This window comes from Mya arenaria, chromosome 10, assembly GCF_026914265.1.
Source record: "Mya arenaria isolate MELC-2E11 chromosome 10, ASM2691426v1".
NCBI classification, from domain to species: domain Eukaryota; kingdom Metazoa; phylum Mollusca; class Bivalvia; order Myida; family Myidae; genus Mya; species Mya arenaria.
This window is the reverse complement of record NC_069131.1, coordinates 61,035,763-61,059,135: the sequence shown is the minus strand read 5'-3', so window position 1 is coordinate 61,059,135 and position 23,373 is coordinate 61,035,763. Positions and strand designations below refer to the sequence as shown.

Here is a 23,373-nt window from a genome sequence, read left to right as displayed (position 1 = left end):
ATTGTAGACAACAGTCTCTTCAACGCCTATAAATTAAACAACAGTCTCTGCAAAAACAATGTAATTATGCATTGGTTTATTTTGTAAAATGCAATGATAATAACATGATCATTTAAATGTTTTCCAATTTAATCAGACAATTGTAAACATAGAAGGTACACACCATTATGTTATCCATAGCGTAAAACAACTCTTATTATTAAATCAATAACGATGACTCATAAATCTTAAACATTCTTCTGAAAATGTTTAAGTCGTTGTATCATGAAACAAAGCTCTATTCAGTGCATTGCTAAACAGTGTTAGGTATGTACGACTAACAATGGTTGCGATATTCTCTTCCTGTTTCAGATATTTAAATGTTACAAGATAGTCGCGACTTCAAGTTGTCATCATTTAGACTATAGTTAGTGCATCTATATTGGGACTTATCATACTTTTAATAACATTACTTTTTTAAGCGGAGGCACATTCTACAAGAAATACAAAATATTACCCATTGAATGATTAGATTTCTTCCGGTGCATAAAATATTTTTAACCTGACAGTGTTTACAATCTTAACATACATAAGCATTTATGCTTTAACTGGAGTTTTTATAAATAGTGGATATTATTGAGGTAAGAAATGTTACCATTTTTCATTTTTATGTTAAGAGGCTAACAGCTTTATGAATCGTGTTAAATTAATGCTTGATAACAATCAGTTCTTTGAGTTAAGATGTATCGTCTTGCACAAATCTTAATTAAATTCGCTAATTACATTGAAGTCATACGTCGTGTGTAAAATGCTTTGTTGGATTATAAAATAACGATCATGGTATGACGTCAAAAAGTACACTACTTCAATATGACTTCAACCACGACAAATTTCAATATCTTCGCATGATGGTAGTTTGGTGTGTAGAAGATCTATTTTTATTCAATCATGTAAATACTAGACCAAACCGCAAAAAACGATATACAACGTTAATTATTTGCTTTGACGTACGGTTGATGAATGAAATAATTAATCAGTGGTAATGCGTTGCAAGCAGCAGAATCAATTTCACCCTGTCAACCCTAACTTGACGGTTTAGACATATACAAAGTGAACAGCTGTGTTAAAACCAGGCTGAAGATCCACTTTCATAACACAATGTCCTGTTAGTCAGTTCCATTATGAACATACAAGCCCACCCTTACCCTATTTGTAACGATGGACAGATGTCAGAGAGGCCATATGTGCTACCTCTTTGTCGTTTCATTCGGGTTAAAATTGAAAGTCAAGTAAAAACCATTAACATTAGCACGCATTTTTACACTTGAACCAAATCACCAAATGTGGCTCAAGGCTATCAATTGGATTCCTGTATACGAGGGTGCTGGGTACCAAAATACGCTAAAACATCGCCATGCCCACTTCGAATGCCAAACTAGAAATAAGATTTAAATATAAACAGTGTATGGTTACAATGTTTAGGCATAAAGGGCCACTTAGATAATCTGATAAATGGTACATTAACTAAAACTATATTGAAGTTTCCATACCTTGTTCCTTTATCAAAACAAAAACTATGTTATTATTCGTTGCACAAACAAATAACGTATAACAAAGTTCGTGCAACAACGGTTTCATAAGGCCGAACAATAACAATGAATGTTTTACCTGTAAAATGATTAAATATCTTTTTTAATTTATAACCTTAACATTATGACATACAGCAGGTTTCAAAGCATCATTGATTTTACAACGTATTAAAATGCTCAATTAAATTCAAAACAAATATGTTCATTCATAAACCTTGAGTACGCTCTTTGACAATGTTTAAATTGGTGTATCAACGATATGTTCAGTCCATTGTAGTGGGAAGGTTTACAAGAGTTGGAATATTTTCTTCTTGTTTAAGAAAAACATAAATATATCATTCGTGGTTTTTGATTTTACGTAGTTCCGACACGAACTACTAACAATGTTATATAAGTTGTTTTTTGTCGTAATGTAGCTCTGCGAGCTACTGTTGTAATTTATGTGTATTTGACTTGAAATAATTGTTCTTGTATCTTGTATCTTACTTGTAGTGTCCGGATGTCTTGGATGTCTAAACGGGCACAAACTCTTCTCCACGTCATTTCCATGCTCGACATTTAATAACCAACTCGATTATCTTTCCTGTCATGCACTACAAGTATGATGATGGAAAAAGCGAAAAGTATAGTATTGGGAATCGGACGGAAAAATGGAACCGATCACTGATCGATTATTAATCGATTAAATCATTATTTAATTATCTTTGGTCATCATATTAAGGCATACAGATACAGAACTTGCACCCGTTTTAAGCACCAATGTTCACTTACAATATGGTTTGTACATTTATTTGTATAAATTACATTATTTATTCAGATCTTTATGTGTTTACAAGTTGCTATTACAAAACATGAGACAACAGGCTCTTATTTTTGTCTTACATTCAGTATTGTTAACACAAAGAAATATATAAATTCTTTGTTTAATAATCAGTCAGTATTAAACAAGTACAACAAGCAGTTGAATATTTTATATGTTTTACAAGAACATTTTCATTCAGAAATCTGAGAAAACTAAATTCTTACATGGTAGGAAGTAAACGGTAACATGTTTTAAAAATCACTTTTAATTCACAAACATGAGAAGTTGAGAACCAATCCATTAGCAGTTAAATTAAAAAGAAAATTTGGAATAAGGTACTGTAGTGACTTACTGACTTGATAAAAATGCAACTAGATAACTTGACATAGTAACACCTTAACATTTCAACATTTACAAGCATAAACCAGAAAAAGAAAATTGTCGGTTAAGGTTATGTCCCTTGTTTCTTTAATTGATTGTTCAAAGGTCAATATCGATTGTCACCGACGTAGGCTTTTTCGATCAATTGTCGATTATTATCGATCATCGGCACAACACTAGAATATTGGCTTATTTATGTATTGTAAATATAGGGGTCGATCAATATTTTTGGAATGACGATGAAATAAACAATACGAAATATAATCAGGGTACAAAATAAATTCCATAAGAAAATCACACAACCATATGATCACAGCAATATATCATACAGCATAGAAGAAATAAATAGCGTCCGTATTACCAGTAATACATAAATAATAGTTTCTTTAATACAATTCAGATTAATTTTATACACATAAATATCATCAGATGCACTGACCCAAGCATTGACGGCAATGTTGTTTTAACTTTGGACAACAATTACATAACTAGATAATTAGTCAGCGAATAACTAAAAGTAAGGTATAAACCTATATTCTGACAATATTCTAACCACCGCTTTATAACGGTCATGAATCACGAGTTCAGTGTAACATGTGTGTACTGGAGGCTTAAAATATTGTGTATGACAACTACTTGTGAGAAACGTTTCAAGACATATAGTCTGAGTAATCGGTGAAGTCCTCGCATGCCAGAGTGAGGAAACTTGTTTATGCGAACTGACATGCATTTCGCTGGGTTTTTATTAAATCCTGGCCCCAATATAAGTAAAATACTCAAGTCATTTCACAATCTCGAAATCAACTCATTTTGTCCACGTTACAGAAATTACATGGTTCGAAATTACTAATGTTTTACCCTTTAAAAGCACGTTATCTTTTGCATTGTAGCGATATCAGCCCCCGGCTTCATCGACCTCAGTGAAATGCATTAGTTGTATAAACATTTTCAATTATACGGTTTATACAAGTATCTGTCTATTTATGTATAATTTTATGAACAGTATACTTGAAAGGGTGTATACATGTTGGATTCCAGTGAGGTCGTTGAAGTCAAACTTTGCATTCACTCATTATATTACATGCATAGACAAATTAGGTAATATTACCTTAGGTAATATTAAAGGTCAAAACATGCATATAGGTGAACCAGTGATAAGCATACACGATATCGTAAAGTTAAACATAATAAGGAAACGCTCGAAAAAAATGTTACACTAACATGACTTTTCTTTGCAACTCAATTGTTTGTTGTGAAACCAAGTCAAACTATTAATCTTGTAATTTCATTATCACAGTTTGAAAAATGCAAGCAGAATATATGATTTTACTAAGAAAGTGCGTTATGCAGTGTGTATATAACTAAATGAACTTATCATTCATGCCAATTAAATCTCCAGTCCAAGACATCCAACCGACGTAAATTTTTATGAAGTTAAGTGTAAATCATCTTCAAATTGACATACCATTAAATGTGTTGCTGACGCCACAAATATGTCGTTAGTTCATACTTATTTATGTATAGGTAACTTTCAGCCACTATAACCAATGACGTGTCCGTTTTCTGGCGTGAAACATATCGTCCTTTTTGAGAGGCATATCGATCTAGGCCCTGGTTTAGTTCAATATAACGACCTCTTGGGTAAGGGTCGGTAGCCTATACCACAGTCCGTGCAAAAACACTATAATAAGTTATTGTTTTTTGGTAAAATGCAATTCTTAGATACATTTTCATTTTTCAGTTTTCTCATTTAATAAGTATATTTTATTCATGTAAGTAGGTAACCATCATTATTTAATTCAGTGCACAAACTCTTATACTTAACTCGATTGCAAACACTCATTAATCTTGAAAACACTTTTGAAATGTTACATCGCCAAATTCAGTGCAACGTTATCATGCTAAATTATCTTAGGTTAGAAGGACTAGAAATGGAGATATTCTCTTCCTGTTTTAGGGATTTAATTGAAATATGATTGTCGTGACTTTGGATTTTGTTTGTGCATCTTCATTTGGACTTATCACCAAATAAATAGCATTAAATATATAGCGATATATACATTATACAACAAAAATAATATATTATTTATTGAATGATCAGTTGATAATTTTATTTTATTCATATATCGGTGCCAAAACTAGTTTAAACTTGAAACGATGTACAGTCTCAATATACTTACGCATTGATGCTTTAACTGGAACATTGATAACAAGTGGATATTAGTAAGGTAAGAACAGTTCAATATAATCAACTAATTGCATAGATCTTCAGTGTTAACGTTTTTTTTTAAATTAGTCAGACAAGCTCATTATCAATCAGAAGTGTTGGTAAAGAATCAATGTCTAGCATTTATCATAATTAAATTCGCTAGATTATTGGCAATCACACGTCGTTGATAATGTGCTTTGTTAATTAAAATATAATAATCAGTGAATTAAATAAATTAACGACGTGAGATACATTGCGATCTTACACTGGAACAAACAGTTTTTTTATCCTTTTTAGTATATGCCTTAAACGGATTTTAATTTTAAATAGCAGTTAATTGTTGTTTTTCAGAATACCGCGCAAACTTGTATGCGAACGTTAAACATTTCGGATATGACTCCGTTGAATATGTGTCTATGCCCCGATCGTACAGACGTGGACTATGTCGTTTTTTTCAGCATCGTCCTTGTCAAACAGCTATTACGTTACGTTAAATGCTTTAGACAACAGTTCAATCATATCACATTTAGGGAATTGACTTAAACACTCCCGTTATTCAAAACAATTTGAAACAACACTATTCAAACATTTTATTAATTTCCAAAAGCTTGATTTAACACTCTCAACATTTCATTATGACAGTTACCATAAAATTCTGTTGAATAACACTGTATATGTGCCACAACGGAGTCAAGCAGTTTAAGGGCGTCCATTCATTGAAAACAACCAAACATGTTCTGAAATGTATATATATTAAACACTGCCTTCGTAGCTTGTAGTCCAAGTGTTTCTTGTGTTTTAGTCCCGGAAAAGGTAAGGGTATGAAATATAAGATATTCATGAAATGGAACAACTTCAATTTGGTTTCCGTTATAGTACCAACTGTTCTATGTGGCACTCCACGCCTGACTACCATAATCTTAGTCCTAATACATCTAGTGCTAGCTTGGAAACTGAGATTGTCCCTTTAACAAATCAACTATGCTACTTTTCGTTACATAAACTAATAACGTTTAGACTAGTAAGGGCAACGATAATAGCATAATACCGAATAAAACCAATTAATGTTTTTTTTTAACATTATGATTTCATCTCGTTTAATGATATAATAATTATTTGAGTTTAACTTTAATGAATACAGCAGGTTTCAAAGCATCATTCACTCTACAGCGCATAAACATCTCATTAAGATTGAAAACGAATACGTACATTCATAAATCTGAGATACGAGGACGCTATTTTGAAAAAGTTTAAATTGTATCATGTTTCAACGATCTATTCATTTCATTGCAAGGGTCTTTACCGTCTGTAATAATATTGTTAAGTGGGAAAACAAACTATGGTTGCAATATTTTCTTCCTGATTAAGAAAAATGATCAGTATGACAGTCGGGGATGTAGATCCTCACGGTTTCGGCACGCGCGACTAATTCTTTAGTTTGGAATTTATGCCTTAAGCAATTTATGTGCAATTCTTTACAAATTCTTAGTTTTGGGCTACTTAGTTTGTCCCTATACTGTTGTGTACTGGGACAGTCTTTGCACTTCGAGCCTTGCTTTCTCCGTGTATTTCAATACTCTGGCGTGTTCCTGTTATTCTATACAGTGAATATCCCTTTGTTTCGATACTTAGATTGTCACTGTACTTTGTAACGGTGCCGGTAATTGTACTTCGACATTAAGCCTGTCCCTGTACGTCGAATTTGGGCCTAACCCTATATTTCATTATTGGGTCTGTCTCAGATATTTAATCCTGAGCTTATCTATTGCTTTGCCTGTAACTGCAATTCGATGTTGGTCCTGTCCACGCACTACGCTCCTTGGCTTTTCGCTGTATTTCGATTTTGAGACTGTCCCTGTTTAAACTACCAGGCTTCTTCCTGTACTTTGATACTGAGATTTTCCATACACATCAATTCATGGACTGTCCCTGTACTTCAATCTGGGCTTGTCGATTTTCTTCGATACTTAACTTGTCCCTGTCCTAAAATGCTTGGCATAACCCTGCATTTCGAAGATGAGACTGTCCCTGAACTTTGGCATTGATATTTCCCATGTACATCAATTTATGGCCTGTCCCTGTACTTCGACCCTGGGGTTGTCGCTTTACTTCGGTACTGAACTTGTCCTGTACTGCAATGCTTGGCCTATCCCTGCACTTCGAAGATGAGACTGTTCCTGTATTTTGATACTTGTTTTTTTTTTTGCTTTATTTAATTACTGAACCTTTTCCGGTACGTCTATACAGGAATTGGAATGTCCCTGTACTCTGATACTGGGCTTCTCCCTCTACTTCTACACATGGCATCCCCTGTAATTGGAAACTCGGCTTATTCGTGTACTTCAAAACAATGCTGGTTACAGTACTTCTATTGTTTGACTGTTCCTCAATTTCGATACTCCATATACAATTTTCAGCTCTTAAACCGAGATAATTTAACCAAGAACTTTTACCTAAAATAGCAATTATATCATCATGAAGTGGTAAGGGGTACAATATGAATTGTTTTTCTGTCCATTTGTCTAAAAAACAGCAAAAATTCGTTTTATCAACATTCGGAATACTTTATGGATTTTGCGATTTTATAATAATGTTTGCCGATAGCATTTTAGGGTGGATGACTGCCAGTCGGTATCTTCAGTGAAACAGTATCGGTTTGAGGAAGTCTGAGTCATCCTTAGCAAAAAAGCGTCTGATTTTTCTTAATCAGCCGTATGTATGGAGCCTTAACTCTTCCAATATCGGTTATAATGTTATGTATTTAGCTGACAAATGCAATTACGTGGCTTGAATTTCTGATTTACTCAATAATGCTCAATAAAACTTTGATTGCTGCTGTTGATGTTTTTTTTAAATGAATTACAACTAGCAACTTTGACTATAGAACTCCTGACAAATGCAATTACGTCGCTTGAATTTCTGATTTACTCAATAATGCTCAATAAAACTTTGATTGCTGCTGTTGATGTTTTTTTAAATGAATTACAACTAGCAACTTTGACTAAAGAACTAAATACTGAGATCAACATTATTTTGTTTATTACGTACGCTTGCAAATCATTTTCATCTTTACCTAACACGAATTTTTGTAGATTAATAATTTGTAAAGATGGACTATGGACTACATTACTTTGCATGGTCATCGTTTGAAGGGAAATTGGATTATGATAAACTTGTTTCAGTCTGGTAAAATGAGAATTTGTTATTAGTATATACTTTTTGTTGTATTTTCTCTACCTACCAAAACGTAATAAACTGCAACCTTTATGAGACAGGATGTATGCAGAAATATATTGATCGAAACAGGAGGTATACCACAATTATAGCACAATTAGCGCACCTAGTAAAATGTTTTGAACAATGCAATATAATATTATTATTATTAAAATAATTCTTAAATTACTAAATATAGCGGCTGGAGAATTTACACTATAACGAATTGAAAGCGCTTCGAAAATTAAAAGTGAGGCAGTATATAATAAACCTTGAGTACGCTTTTCAACATGTTTCAGTTGTTGTATCATATTACAGTATTACATTCCCCTAGTCAATCGCTGCAGGATAAATACCTGTAATCGGGTACATTGTACCTCGATATTGTATTCATGTTTAAGAATAAAGCATTAAAGGTAATTATAAGTGCGGAATGAGGATTTAATCATTCGGTAAATGCCTACTTATTTGGACTTCAAATCTCCGTTAAGATTGTCATAGGCAGGATGATGTGTTTGTTTTTAATGAAATCATTATCCTTTTTTAATGCTTTGACTATTTCTCGTTTCTTATTCAACGTTAGTTTTTATTATCAAACTTAACTTTTAAATAATGACATATTGCCTTTTTAACTTAAAGCGGGTGTACATTTTCAAAATGTTGCGTATATATTTCAGGTCTCATAAAATAAAAATCCAGTAAGATAATAAACGGGGCAATATCTGATCAAGGAACTTCTTGCAACTCATGCAATTTAGATCATATTGAAAATGCATCTTAAACCAAATGCATCTTAAAATAAAAAGTTATAATAATGTTAGTCTATGTAAATCTAATCTTACAAGTTAAAATCCTTTTCGGTTTTTGACAGTCACTTAGTATTACACAGATTTTTCTAATCACTTCCTAATGATTTACTTGTGGCCTCGTGTACGGATTATGATATGATGGCACTTTCTGTCGGACTATTGGATCATCTTAAGTTATTTAGGTTATTCTAAAATAATTTTAATGTAAAAACTGGATAGAAAATCTTGATTAAGAGCAATACAGTCTTAGCATATATATATATATTACTGACCTACTTTTAAAGAAACTGCGAGTATCTATGTTTGTCGAATTTATTGTGCAACTGGCTGTACATATATGAGAACTGTGTGATTTAAAAAAATATGTGGCCTGTTCTGATGATCTGGCATTGTATTTTCGTACAAATCATTCTTGCACGGTTAAATTATAAGAAATCAGACGTCTTATGTCGCTTATACTACAAGTGGCCCTCCACGTCTGAATACCATAATCTTAGACGGAAGACATCTTGATTTTAGAACATGCTCGGAAGCCGACCTTGTCCCTTTATCAAATCGACTATGCTTATTTTCCTTGCATAAACTAAAACTTATAAAAAGTAAGGGCAACGAACAAATCATGAAACAAAATATAAAAATTGATGCAATACCAACAGTATGATTATATTTGGGTTTATGGTATGAACATATTTGAATTTAACTCTATAAAATACAGCTTGTTACATAGCATCATTCACTGTACAGCGAATACACATCTCTTTTAAATTGAAAATGAATACGTACATTCATAAACCTGCGATATGAGGACGCTTTTTTAAAATGTTTAAATTGTTGTATCATGTTTAAATGATCTATTCTGTCCTTTGAAAAGCGACTTAAATATCTGTGTTAGTAGTGTTAAGTTGGCTGACAAAGATGGTTGCAATATTTTCTTCCTGTTTGAAAATGAAAATGACGAATATTACAGTCGTGTCTGTAGATCGTTATGGTTTCAACACGAAGGATGACTAATTCTTAAGTTTGGATTTTTTGCCGCAAGCTTTAAATTTAAATTTTAGCGTCTGGTTTCGAATAATTTCAGTACATCTTTAATCAAATAAAGTCTGATCTTGTACATATCAGGTTATCTCACTAATTAAGATTTAGTTAAATATGTGAACTAACTTTGCCTTTTTTATCAATGTATGCGAATGTATCTGTAGGGTTTCATCTTATTCTATAAATTGATAACACATTCATGTTTTAAATAGCGGCAAACATGTTAATATATATATATATATATATATATATATATATATATATATATATATATATATATATATATATATATATATATATATAATATATATATGAAGGCCGTTGGTGGTTCAAATACAAATCTTAATAGTACATGCGATGATGCCGCCTACGCTTAAAAAATCTTTCTTAATAGCATGTTAAGTGCAGAACGTTGGTAGTTCAATAATCGTTCAAAATTGAAGCAGGCTGTTTGCATTTCATATATATTGTTCATATTGATATGCATGACTAGTTAGTTGGGGCTATATATATTGTTCTTGATGGTATAAATAAGCAGCTTTAAATATCGGTCATGATGGTTCTAATGGAGCGTACCGTTAAAGCTTAACATAACAGTCAAAATAGTGTGTATGGGACAGGCGCCTGAAATATCGGCCAACCTGGTTTGAAGGTATTCATTCATTATAGCATATATATATACAGTAACAAAAGACAAGAACAAATAAGTAATAATAAGAGATTACATATATATGTTGTACTTATTAAAGTGTGACATTATGTAAAGCATGCCTGATGTTTAATTACGTACAAAGAACCAATGGGCTTTCACACTTTATACGAACAATTTCAATTACATTTGAATGATACTAGGCAGTGATATATCCCGTTCTCTTCGTTTCTATACAATATATATTTCTGCTTGTCGCTTTATTTCAACGTTATTACTATGTTGCTACGTATTTTGTAAATTCAAAGTACTTCAGTCGTCAGTACAAAATTCCACACCCTTTTACAATGCACCTTCGAATAAATTTTCATTATGACACATTTGATTTACGTTTACCCATATTTATAGTAGAGAATTCGACTGTACACATCACTACTTTGTTTTGTTATGTTTACACAAATGTATTTTGATACAGTTTACACAATTCAATACAGATTATGTTATTGTATTAACGAATTGCTACGACGATGATTATTTTTGAGCAAATACAACATGATTGGACCTGTTACTGATTTTACTATGAACTATGATTGTTAAAGTTTAACAGGATTAAACATCAGGTACAAAACTTTCCCCAAAACGTATAAACGACATTTAAATTGAAAACGACGAAAAACATTCTTAAAGTTGGAGTATGCATATAAAAATATATTTAATGTGATGTATCAAGTTTCATTATGCTATTTAATCCATTTAATTAGCTATATTCAAATATGGTTAGGGGAGTAGACCTACACTAATTGCGACGATTTCTTCCTGTTTGAGGAATGCTTTTGTGAATATGTTAGTCTTGACTGCGGATTGCTGAGATTAACACTTCACTTTTAAGTTAGTACAACGTTTTCCGGACATATCTAAGTACCACTGGATTGCGCGTTTTTATCTATGTGAGTATAGTACTTCGTTAATTCTGGCAAGTAAAATTAAATTCAGATGTTTTGTATCATGTCCTGAAAGCAAAACTTTTGAAATGTTGCGTATATAAGTATACCTTCATTTAAGATGGATATATATATGTTTGATATTCTGAAGCGATAAGGTAGGGTTGGTGATTTCACTGAATTATTCACACCAACTTATTGTTCTGAAGAGAACCAGGTTCCTACATCTAAGCACTTTCTTCTCGTTTAGGTTTCAGAGAGTAATTAACCTTTGTAAGTGAAAATACTTATAACGAATAGGTGAATTACCCCTTCTTATTGTTTTTTAAGCAAATACCCTATGACATATTAATATAATATAACGGTTCTACTATTCTTAGAGATGTAAGCGACATTATTTCCATTGTTCGTTGCAACACGACTTTACAATAAAGTGTGTTTTACGATTGTTATGGTGCTTTTTCAATTTCTGTGTTTGTTGGTGTTTAATAACTCAAGTATCAACGGAATTAAATATATAAATATTTATTTATATAGATGAGTTAACGGCAGTTTCGTAAAAATGTTTGTCCGTAAGTGTATTTCAGTAAAACCCACCGTAAAAACTTATGCTTGGTATACAATTGCAAATAGAAAGGTTTTAATAATGGTAAAAACGTTGAAGCATTTTTGTATACATGCATTCGGATCAGTTAACAAATTTATCGTTAAAGTGTGATATTTTGTTTTCAAAACAAGGTATCAAGTATTACGAGTCAATTTCAGTTCTCGTGTAAATAAAAGCATATAACTATTTTATGTTGTTGCAGACAGGTAATACAATGGTATTTTGGATCGTTGCTTTTCTGAGCTTTGCAGGATCATGTCTGGCAGGTATGTAATCGATTCGTTATGCTATCTGTGTAAGTAAGTTGTATGGTTTTTGCCTCTTAATCATGGTTTAAATAAACATTGAAAACGATTGATACAGACTATATCTATATTACAATCGCATTTTAGTGACGATCACTATAAACGGTCAGGAAATTGACTGCATGCCAAACTGTGCTTGCTGTAAAGGTGGGGATTCAGGATGTGGAACTCATTCTTTAAATGGAGCAAATTACTGTTTGGCTGGATGCGTTGAACGAATATTTGGTCATCGATGCAAACAGTTTTGTCATGGTAACTGCTTGTTGTGCGAACAGGAGTTTGGTAATGAATGTAACACTTGCAAGGATACTTTTTATGAACTCAACAGTAACTGCAACAAGAGCTGTTCTGTTGGTTGTGATGGGGGCGTTTGTAATGACGATGGATCATGTAGCCCGTGTAGACAAAATTTTGAAGGATACACTTGTCGGAAATGCATTCAAGGAAAATATGGTACAGCTTGTTCTATGGACTGTGTTCATAAGAATTGCCATTGTACAACTAGTAATGGATGTGATTCGTGTATAACTGGATTTTATGGCAACAACACTTTCTGTCAAACACCTTGTTCTCCTAGATGTCGAAATGAAGTTTGTAATGTCGATGGAACTTGTGACTGTATCCCACCATTTCATGGCAGCAATTGCAGTGAATGTGTAGCGGGACATTATGGAACATATTGCGATGAAATATGTTCTGTAGGATGTGCTGATAGACAGTGTTCAAAAGATGGAACATGTTTATGCAGCGCTCATTTTAAAGGAACAAAATGTGATTTATGTGAGGACAAACGATATGGTGAAAACTGTGAAAAAGTATGCAGTGCCGGTTGTGCAAGATCGTCATGTGGCAGAAGTAACGGGTTCTGTGAGTGTCTTCCTAATTTCACTGGCGATAAATGCGAACAATGCCAATCCAGCTTTTACGGAAAATCGTGTAACATACAGTGCTCAAATAATTGCGTCGGAAGAAATTGTTCAAAAGATGTGGGTAAATGCATGTTTGGTTGTGTTGATCGATACGCTGGTGACAATTGTACAACTCTCTGCGAGTCGACATGCAAAACATGTCTCCAAAATAATACACTTTACTGCCTGTCATGCAACAAAGGATACACTGGATCAACCTGCCAATGTCCTCCTAACTGTAATTGTGCAATTGGATCTGACATATGTGCATCATGTACGGAGGGGTACGCAAATCCTGACCAACATTGTAAGTGTCAGACAAAATATTGTCGTGGGGACAGTTGTAATGAATGCATTGACAAAACGTACTATGCTAACAACGCAGCGTGTTGTAAATGTCCAGAGAATTGCAAAGGTGGTGTATGCAAGAGTGGACCTGAGTGTATATCCGGTTGCCTTGATGGCTTTTACGGTCTCGATTGTTCTATACGTTGTTCGTCCTTAAATGCCAACTGTTCAATATGTAACAGGAGCGACGGTGTGTGTCTTGAATGTAGAAACGGACTTTATCCACATGTAAATGGAAGTTGTATCAGTTGCAACAGTAATTGTAAAAACAAGCAGTGCAATTCTAAAACAGGCGATTGCACAAATGGCTGTGAAGAAATGTTTTGGGGAAACAAATGTGATATGGATTGCAGTTTAAATTGTGAAACATGTAAGCAGCCATTCGGTATGTGTGATGCATGCAGATATCAAACAGTCCATGGTGTTTATTGCAATGAATCATGCAGCCCCTCTTGCAAAGAAAGGAAATGTGATCCCAGTACTGGCCATTGTTCAAAAGGTTGCATTGGAGATTATTACGGCAATCTGTGCCAGACCAACTGCCCTGCAAATTGTCAAAAAAGTAGTTCAGACACGAGTTGTACTGCAATTGGATACTGCACATTTGGCTGCGTTGATGGCTATAAAGGCAATGATTGCTCAAGTAAGAATTTATTAAGTATTTTCCAAATGTGACTAGAATATATAATCAATTAAATATACAATCATTATTTTTCACTGATAATAGGTTAATATATTCTTATTTAATTTTCTATTTATGTACAGATGTTTCATGTCGATATGATTATGCCATTTTTATATTAAAATTGTTCAATTATACAAACCAAATTCCATACAACGAATTCACAAACTATGCAATTACATCATCACAATCATTGTTACATCTACTAAGCTGTACGTATCATGCAATCAGATATTCAAACATGCAATACATGTATTATAAGACGCAGAAAGCGCCGGATCACCAGTAGCAGCTATTGCTGGAGGAATAAGTGGTAGCGCAGTAGTCATTATTGGCAGCGTTGTTGCATTATTCGTCTTTCGACGAAGGTATAACATTTAGTTACCAATTTTAGTTTTGTGATGAATAATTGATTATTATAGCAATTGATTCGTTTTTTTTTGTATATTGCAAGTTCTTGCATGAAACGGAAGACAACCATCATTTATGTTACTTTCATCTACTCACGCACTATACTCTTGTCCGTTTATATATGGATATCACAAAGCAACAAAACAAGTTGTAAAATTTACAATTGTTATTTAATTAATATGATAAAACAATTGATGTGTGTTCCCATAAAACACGAGGTCAAATTAACGCTCTACATTTAAACGATTTATAACACACTGATAGTATTGAAAGATGGTAATTAATGACGGAACATCTGTATGATAATTAAACAAAGACGCAATAAAAATATTATACGTGTCAAATGTTTGGCCAATGTTCACAAGGATAAATCAAAAGAAAAAAGCATAAACAAAAAAATTCCAAACAATAACCGATGTTCGAAAGCTCAATAATATTGTTTTAAATTGAAAAGCATGGTCAGCCACTAATTATACAAACAGACACAAATCGTCTTACAAATGATTGGTGCATATAAGTTATTATTAAACAATTTGATATGTTTTCTAGGAACAAATAATTATATTTACACTTACTTTTATGCAAATTGCTGAAAATATCAAACAATTCCCAAACTAAATATATGTATGCAAATATCATACACACTGGAAAAGGATGATATGAACTTTATGCTATCATGAATAATATTTTTTTAAGGATATTGAAAGATCGTCATTATCTAGACATTTGTTTTACTAGATCCGCTCGCCAGTCCGCGTCCAGCAAAAACAAACAAAACAGCAACACAACATTTCTGGGTAACATTACTGAGGACGAAAACAAAGATAGTATGTCCACATTGTCATTACCTTATCAATTTCGAGAAAGTTAAATATGAATGTATTTGTAAGACCTTATCTGATTACAATTAATGCGCTCCTACTTTCTAGCAACATAGTTTGAATAGTTAAGGTACCTTGTTGTATAAGCTGCATTTAATTGAAAATCATCTCTTTTATTATTAAATTGTAATCATTAGCAAACGAACGGACATACTATAACGAAAGCCAAATCAAGAGGAAATCAACACAACAAAGTTCAGCTTGGTCCCTGCCATCAGCAAACAAACTCATACCAATACAGAAACAACCATCGACTCATGTTGTGACTGCATCAGAAATCGAAACTGACCTTGAGATTGGTAAGTTTTACAAAGACCTTTTGGAAAGGACAATTCAAATACTAATGTTAGTAAAATAAATGTCAATCTGTTAGATGCAGATTCATTTCAAACGATTTAAAATAATCGTTAAATATTAAGTTAGGCTATTATCTTATATTGTACAAAACAAATGCCCATAATAATTTACAAACAATATCTATTTAATTGGTGCATTGTGTTATGTAGATGCCGAGAGCACTGGCGCTGCTCTTGACAATACTTCTTCAGACGGCCAGACGTATTATAATGCACTTGGGTCATCCGCTTATAAGTCAAAAATACCCATTAGTCAACTCGTCATGTATGTGGACGGAAAAACTCATGAGGTCTTCAGTACAGAATTTGAGGTAAATAGCAGGAGTGATTAAATTGCCATCATTTGTATTAGTGGTATACATTTGAATGATAATGGCAAAGGTGTAACGCTTATGTAACATTTCAGGACATGTGTTCATAACTATTAGCGAACATGTTTTAAAGCGCCTAAAAAGAAGAGCTAAAGTGGGAATAATTAGACTCTGCCAAATGAGTATTTGGCAGGCATACTACGCCCAGTGTTGGTAATATTTAATTATGTTAAGTTTCTTTATTCCTTTGTTTACTGAAATTTCCCAGCGGTCTATCAAAGCCATATGTTGAATCACAGAAGAATGAAAATATAAGTAGGAATCGATATAAAGGAATTTATCCATGTAAGTTCTGGTCTTTGTCTTTGAATACTTGTCATTGTGTTTTGCACTCTCATAAGAATTGTACGAATAAATGATTCAGGCCGTTGAGTTTTTTTAAAAAAAATCAAGCTATGAAATTCCCTTACTGATTTGAGTAGTTAATAAGTTATAAACAATGTGACACACTTATTATCTCCCTTCCCTTTAGACGATGACTCAAGGGTAAAGGTTAGAAGTAATGGCGGATCAGACTACATAAACGCAAGCTTTATTGACGTATGTACAGTTTAAAAATATTCTTGCATGCTTGACTGTGTTTTAATTTATGTTCGTCCACTCACTAACTCCAATATTAGAATGGCATTTTTACTCTTGTGTATGCAGTGCGAAAAACATACGGAGGTCACTAATTATAAAAATTGACAAGCTTCTGATATATTTTCATTTTGTCTTCCTGGGTAGTATTTTCTGTTTGTTGGTAACAATTACATAATTAGTTTATAGTGTGGTGGCATATGCACGGACCATGGATAAAACATCAAGCAAAGAACATTGAACTAATTCATTGCAAATTTATGATAACAGTTTTAAACGTCAGGAAAAGTACGAATCTCACCGCCTTATATGGTGATTTAGGAAGGCACCCAATGGTAACTGAATGAAAAATAAGAATGCTTAAGTATTGGATAAGAATATCAAAATCTAATAATACATTATTAATCAAAAATACAGATAGAAAAGTAAAAAGTGATGTTGACAACATTAATACATACAGTGGCTTGAATTGGGCATATCAAATAAAGAAAATATTAGATGAAATTGGAATTTCAGAAATATGGTTAAATCAAGATATACAACCGATTTCGATCGAAATAATACGACAAAGAATTATTGACATTTATAAACAGTCGTGGAATACAGATATTAATGAATCAAACAGATACGAAACATATCGCTGGTATAAAAATGAACTAAAGCAAGAAAAATATCTAGATATTATACACATAAATATAAAGAATTGCCGTAACAAAAATACGAGTTTCCTAACATGACCTAATAATCGAAACGGGATGACATCATAACATCCCAAGAACAGATAGAATATGTACCTTTTACATTATGAAGGTCATCGAAAATGAATTTCAGTTTCTTTTAGACTGTTCAAAATATAATAATCTACGAAAATATTTTTTAAACCATACTTTTGCGATTGACCAACAAAACAAAAATGAAATACCCTTTTGTCCTCAGACAGTGGAAAAACTATGCACAGTGTTAGTAAATATTTATATCATGTATCTTTGTTACGATCGAGAACCTTATTGTAATGAGATTTGACAATATGATATATAGTATACTTCTCTATTGACTTTGTCTTTGCTCTTCACGATGATTTGTTTCATAAGATTTATTTCACATGTTTTGCATTTTGGCTATATATATGATATATGCTGAATAAATGTAATGTTGTTATGATAGGCGACCTCTACTTAATAAATCATATTTCACTAAGTATAATGGGTATGCATTCCTACTTTAAATGCGAAAATAGAATTTCCAAAACTTCCTCGTTGTTTGTTGTATTTCAATCGCGTCCCATTTACTCTTTGACATCGTTTTTAAACCTTCAGAAAGAAGAATTACATAAATTATACCGACTTCATTTCAAACCACCTTTTCAGGGGTACAACAAGCCGAAGCAATATATCGCCACATTAGGTAAGAGGTTAAATGACATATGACACCAATATCACGGCGTCAGGTGTCATTATTATATTTTTTTTTTTTTGTTAAACTGCAGATCTTTAGTTTCGTTATTTAAATGCATGACAACTAATACTTTTTCGTATTCAGTTGACAATTTTTAGGATGAGAAAATGTATTGTATTGTACTGTATCTATTGATTTAAAATTTCCATATGCTCTATTGAAAAACAAAACAAATCATTTATGTTTAAAACTATACAAACAACGTTATAAAAATAGGAATAAACACTTCTCGCTTTGCCATGGAAAAATATCAAACACAAAAAAGATCTAGTAACACGTCCAATGAAACAAATGACCTTATGCCATGCTTGTCCTTTTCATCAGCTGTTCAACTGGATTGATTTAATAACTTGGCACAATTATGGCATATCAATTGTTCTTACCTCTCATTAGTAACATTAGTTTGTGTATAAATGTTTCAATGTTATCCTTTGTTTGGACACAATTTTTTTCCAGGTCCAATGTCACAACAATTAGGAGATTTTAGCTTATTTTGGAAAATGATTTGGCAACAGAGGGTTGAGAAGATTGTCATGGTTACCAACCTCATTGAACAGGGAGTAAGTATACAACCCAGATCCATTGGTATGAAAAATACTTGAAACGATAGCATTTTAAAATAGGTCGTTACCGTATAAAACTCAATTCACACATCCCGCACTAAGGATATCATGAGTGCGACATCGCAATACTGCCCCTAATCGTTACGAGACAAGAAAATATATGAAACAAAATACAAGCTGATTCTAGCTAATGAGGGTTTTACTATATGTATTTTGCGTTAATAGTATTTATAATGTAACGCCAAATGTTGTTATAGTATTTACCATGATACGTCACATTGTAATAGTCTTTAAAAAGTTACGTCACATTTTGTAATCGTCTTTACAATGTTACGTCACGTTTTTTAATCGTCTTTACAATGTTACGTCACGTTTTGTAATAGTCTTTACAATGTTACGTCAAATTTTGTAATAGTCTTTTTACAATGTTACGTAACATTTTGTAATCGTCATAACAATGTTACGTCACGTTTTGTAATCGTCTTTACAATGAAACGTCACATTTTGTAATAGTCTTTTAAAAGTAACGTCACATGTTGTAATAGTCTTTACAATGTACGTCACATATTATATTAGTCTTGATTATGTTACGTCATATTTTATAATTTGCAAATTAATGTTATGTCACATATTTAAAAAAATGTTTGTTATGTAGTTTTAGTATGTTCTAATTGTATTCAAACTAAAATGTCATAATACTCGTATATCGCATTTAAGGTGGCCTTTGTTGATACCTGACAGGTCCAAATGCATGTTATAACCCCGTTGTCTATCGTTGTACAATTAATCCGTTAAAATCTTCTCGTTGTCCGTCTCAGAAGTAAACTGACGTTACTTCTTAGCTGAACCAAATGACACTGACGAACTTTAATATAGGAGTGATATATTCATATGGTTGTCCGGTTAGCGCAGTGGTAAGCGCACTCGCTTCTCACCTAGGCGAAACGGGTTCGATTCCCGGCTTGGGCGCATGTGAGGTTGGTTCATGGTCACCAAGCCAGACAAGTGGGTTTTCTCCGGGTTCTCCCGTTTCCCCCACAACACAAGACCACACTCTCGCGTAAAATCGTGCCAACGAGAGTGATTAATATAATGTTGTAATAACTTGTTTCACAATCGTTGTAAAATAAATAAGTTTAAAACTATGTCCTATTCAGTCTCCTAAATGCGAGCAATACTGGCCAAAGCCTGGAACAACTAGGAAGTATGGTGATATAAAGGTGGAGAGCTGCTCGGAGGATGAGTATGCTGAGTTCACAAGGAGGGTTTTCACAGTGACTATGGTGAGTTGACAAGTTTTATCTCCCATCGAATGTCATGTAACAGCTTATCTAGTACAAGGTGACAATTTAAATGTTACATTTATGATTACTGTCCCACAAATAGTTTCAGTAAAACTAAGGATGCCTTATAACACTCGCTAACGTATTTTGTACATACAAAGAATAACTCGACTTGCCTAATGGAAATATAAACAATACATTTTGACGAAAATATTTGTTTTACGACAGCACAATATTTGGTTAACATTAACGAGTTATCGTTTTTCTCTAAAATAAAATCAGATACAATCATGGGGAAATCGTTCTTGTACGAAATTCACCAAAACATTTTTCATTCAATACTAATATTTATGCAAAAAGCTACAGAAACATGCTCAGTAGCAAAAGGACACGACCTCCCTCCTGTTAAATGAATGAATCTTAAGATTAAAGCAACGTGAACGTAAACAAACTTATTCTTCCGGGTTTAAATGGACAAATTACCCATAATAAGACGTATTATATTGCTCTATTAGATTAAGTTGCACATTATATTGAGAGTATGGGTATGAATTATTTAAATTTTGATAAATTCACCTGTTTCATTGTGACTCTTAAACCCATACGAAAGGATATGATGTCTCATTTTACTTGTTTATATATAAAAAAAAAATTCAAAATATTAGCAGTTTCACAACAAAATAAATAACTCAAAAGTTAACAGTAAACAATAGGACAATCACTTATGCGAGTGTATTTTAATATTAAGTAAAGGCCTTACGATGTTGCACTATAATTAAAATAACATTAAATGATGAACAAAGCAAAAACAAATGCTGAATGTAGAGTTCCGTTTTTTCTCATTATGAACTGCCAACAATTTTCAATTGAGGGATGTAGATTGGGCGTATTATGCACGTCTGTCCGACCAACATGAACCAATACTATGAAACTTACGGACAAAAATACAACTAAATATATCAATTATGCATTATGATATAGCGCACACAATATTATTTCAATCGGGAAATTCGGCATTGCGTCATAAACACAATCACTATTGTTATTTAATAAATAACACTATAAGATGCTCGTACGGGGAGCTTTCAAAATAACGCACACCTTAAGCCAGAGTGAAGGGTCGTTGACAGAATTGAATTCAACTCAAAATTCCTGTTAAATTGTTATAATAATGAAACACATGTTCCTATACTGTAGTGTCAACTCTTTGTGGATTTGAACGTTTAATTTGAACTTTTTAAGACTGTTGATTTAGCGAATATTGTTCAATAAGCGAATAATGTTAAGTTAACATCTTAATTGAAATAAGACATGATCTTTGTACATTCATCCAATGCAAACTTTTGTCTTATTATTATAAAATTAAAACATGTCTCACATTCGCATTAAATATTTTATCAACATAGGGATATAATTTGAACCAGGTAGATCATACAGCAAATATCTGAAATCCATTCTTACCGTAATGCCTCAGCACACCCATTGAAAACTTGCGCATTTAAGATGGCAGATATACTCCTTTCTTCAGGGTTTATATTACCAATGTTATTTGTTTAACGTGTCGTTTTACACATGACCACCGCAAATGAAAACCCGTACTAATTTTGTATCATAGATAAAGTTTCTTTTCGAATAAATCAATAGTATGTAAAGTGCCCAATTCTGCATGTGCCTATCTTATTCTACTCATTCATTTTGTTTATTCTGATCTTAATAACTGAGCATTTTCAAAAAACAAACAGTTAAACAGCAAAGCACAACAATAGAAATATAAACAAATATATGACGCTCGAATTCTGAGATAGTATTTATTTAAAAAGGAAGTGCATAATTGTGTTGCAACCGACATATATTCACATTAAGTGCTGACGAAAGTAATCTTCGTGTAATTTTATTATGTAAATATTTAAATGTGCCAAATAATTTAATGCAATCGTGCTCAAATAAAAGCAAACAAGAAAATGAATGAGGAATCATGCAATAACCAGTTTAATTTATGCAAACCGAACTACAGCGACAATTTCAGTAGCAAATCAAAGCACAGATGGTACTGCAAAATACGGCAGACCAGATGGCACTGTACTACTGTATGTTTGCTGGAGGGACAGGTGAACTGTCCCCATTCTGTAGAGAATACTTTCGGAGCTATTGAAATATTCAAGTGTATATAATGATGGGCAAATGTAAAGTACTACAGGAATATTGCATATACATCAATGAGTATCACGTTGCAAATTCCTACGCTCGTTTTTGTTGTTTTCGGTAGAATGTTTGACAATAATAAAATTCAGACGTATAGCCTTTGCTCTTCATATGTTTATTGTATTCTGCACCATATGCAGAAAGTGTACTGAGTAACTATATCTTAAACAGTTATTGATCTGTGGCCATTGCTATTGATTTTGTATGACACCGACAGCGAAACAAAGGCTTCGTGCGTTCTGTACTTTTTCCACATCGGTAGAATATTTAGTTTGGACGTAGAAATTGCTTAAGATGATTATGAGAATGATTATATAATAAAGGCTTCTTTACCGAAAAACAAGAATATATTTATATGAATAGTTCAAGTGTCGCGTACCAATACAATCTACTGGAAATTCCTACTTTTGCGTCCAAATAGCTCAAAATTAAATGCAATGAATCGCAATTATTTTTTTTGTTTCAATAAATCTAAAAAATGTTATCAAATGAAACAGTTTTATGTGAAGAGTTATCATTCGTAGGATAGAACTCTTTTATCGGAAGCAGAGTCAGGCGATTTAAAAAATACCATTGACCTTTCACATTCATTACAAACTTTTGTAAATACCTATTAACCTATTATAAGCTTAGTAAATACTTAATGTCGAAATGCCACACGTTTCTGAAAATGCATATTAACACTAAGAACTACCGTCACCAAAACCCGGAATATGTTAAGACAGCATCCTGTACTTTTTCAAATGAAACGTTCATACGGTATATTGTTCATTTCAAACCCAAAGCGAGATTAGGAGACAAACAAATAAAAG

At 32.8% G+C, this 23,373-nt stretch overlaps 1 protein-coding gene across 1 annotated transcript in view; it reads left to right on the top strand.

The window, feature by feature from the left end:
* Positions 1–23,373, top strand: part of LOC128205875 (uncharacterized) — a 36,593-nt gene that overhangs the window by 4,555 nt on the left and 8,665 nt on the right. The window contains exons 2-13 of the mRNA XM_052907908.1: positions 2,061–2,345; positions 12,420–12,483; positions 12,610–14,421; positions 14,723–14,828; positions 15,610–15,698; positions 15,890–16,051; positions 16,259–16,419; positions 16,677–16,764; positions 16,952–17,019; positions 18,426–18,462; positions 18,970–19,073; positions 20,234–20,359. Coding sequence (XP_052763868.1) covers positions 2,328–2,345; positions 12,420–12,483; positions 12,610–14,421; positions 14,723–14,828; positions 15,610–15,698; positions 15,890–16,051; positions 16,259–16,419; positions 16,677–16,764; positions 16,952–17,019; positions 18,426–18,462; positions 18,970–19,073; positions 20,234–20,359 — 2,835 coding nt within the window. The 5' untranslated portion in view covers positions 2,061–2,327. The remainder of the gene's footprint in view (positions 1–2,060; positions 2,346–12,419; positions 12,484–12,609; positions 14,422–14,722; positions 14,829–15,609; positions 15,699–15,889; positions 16,052–16,258; positions 16,420–16,676; positions 16,765–16,951; positions 17,020–18,425; positions 18,463–18,969; positions 19,074–20,233; positions 20,360–23,373) is intronic.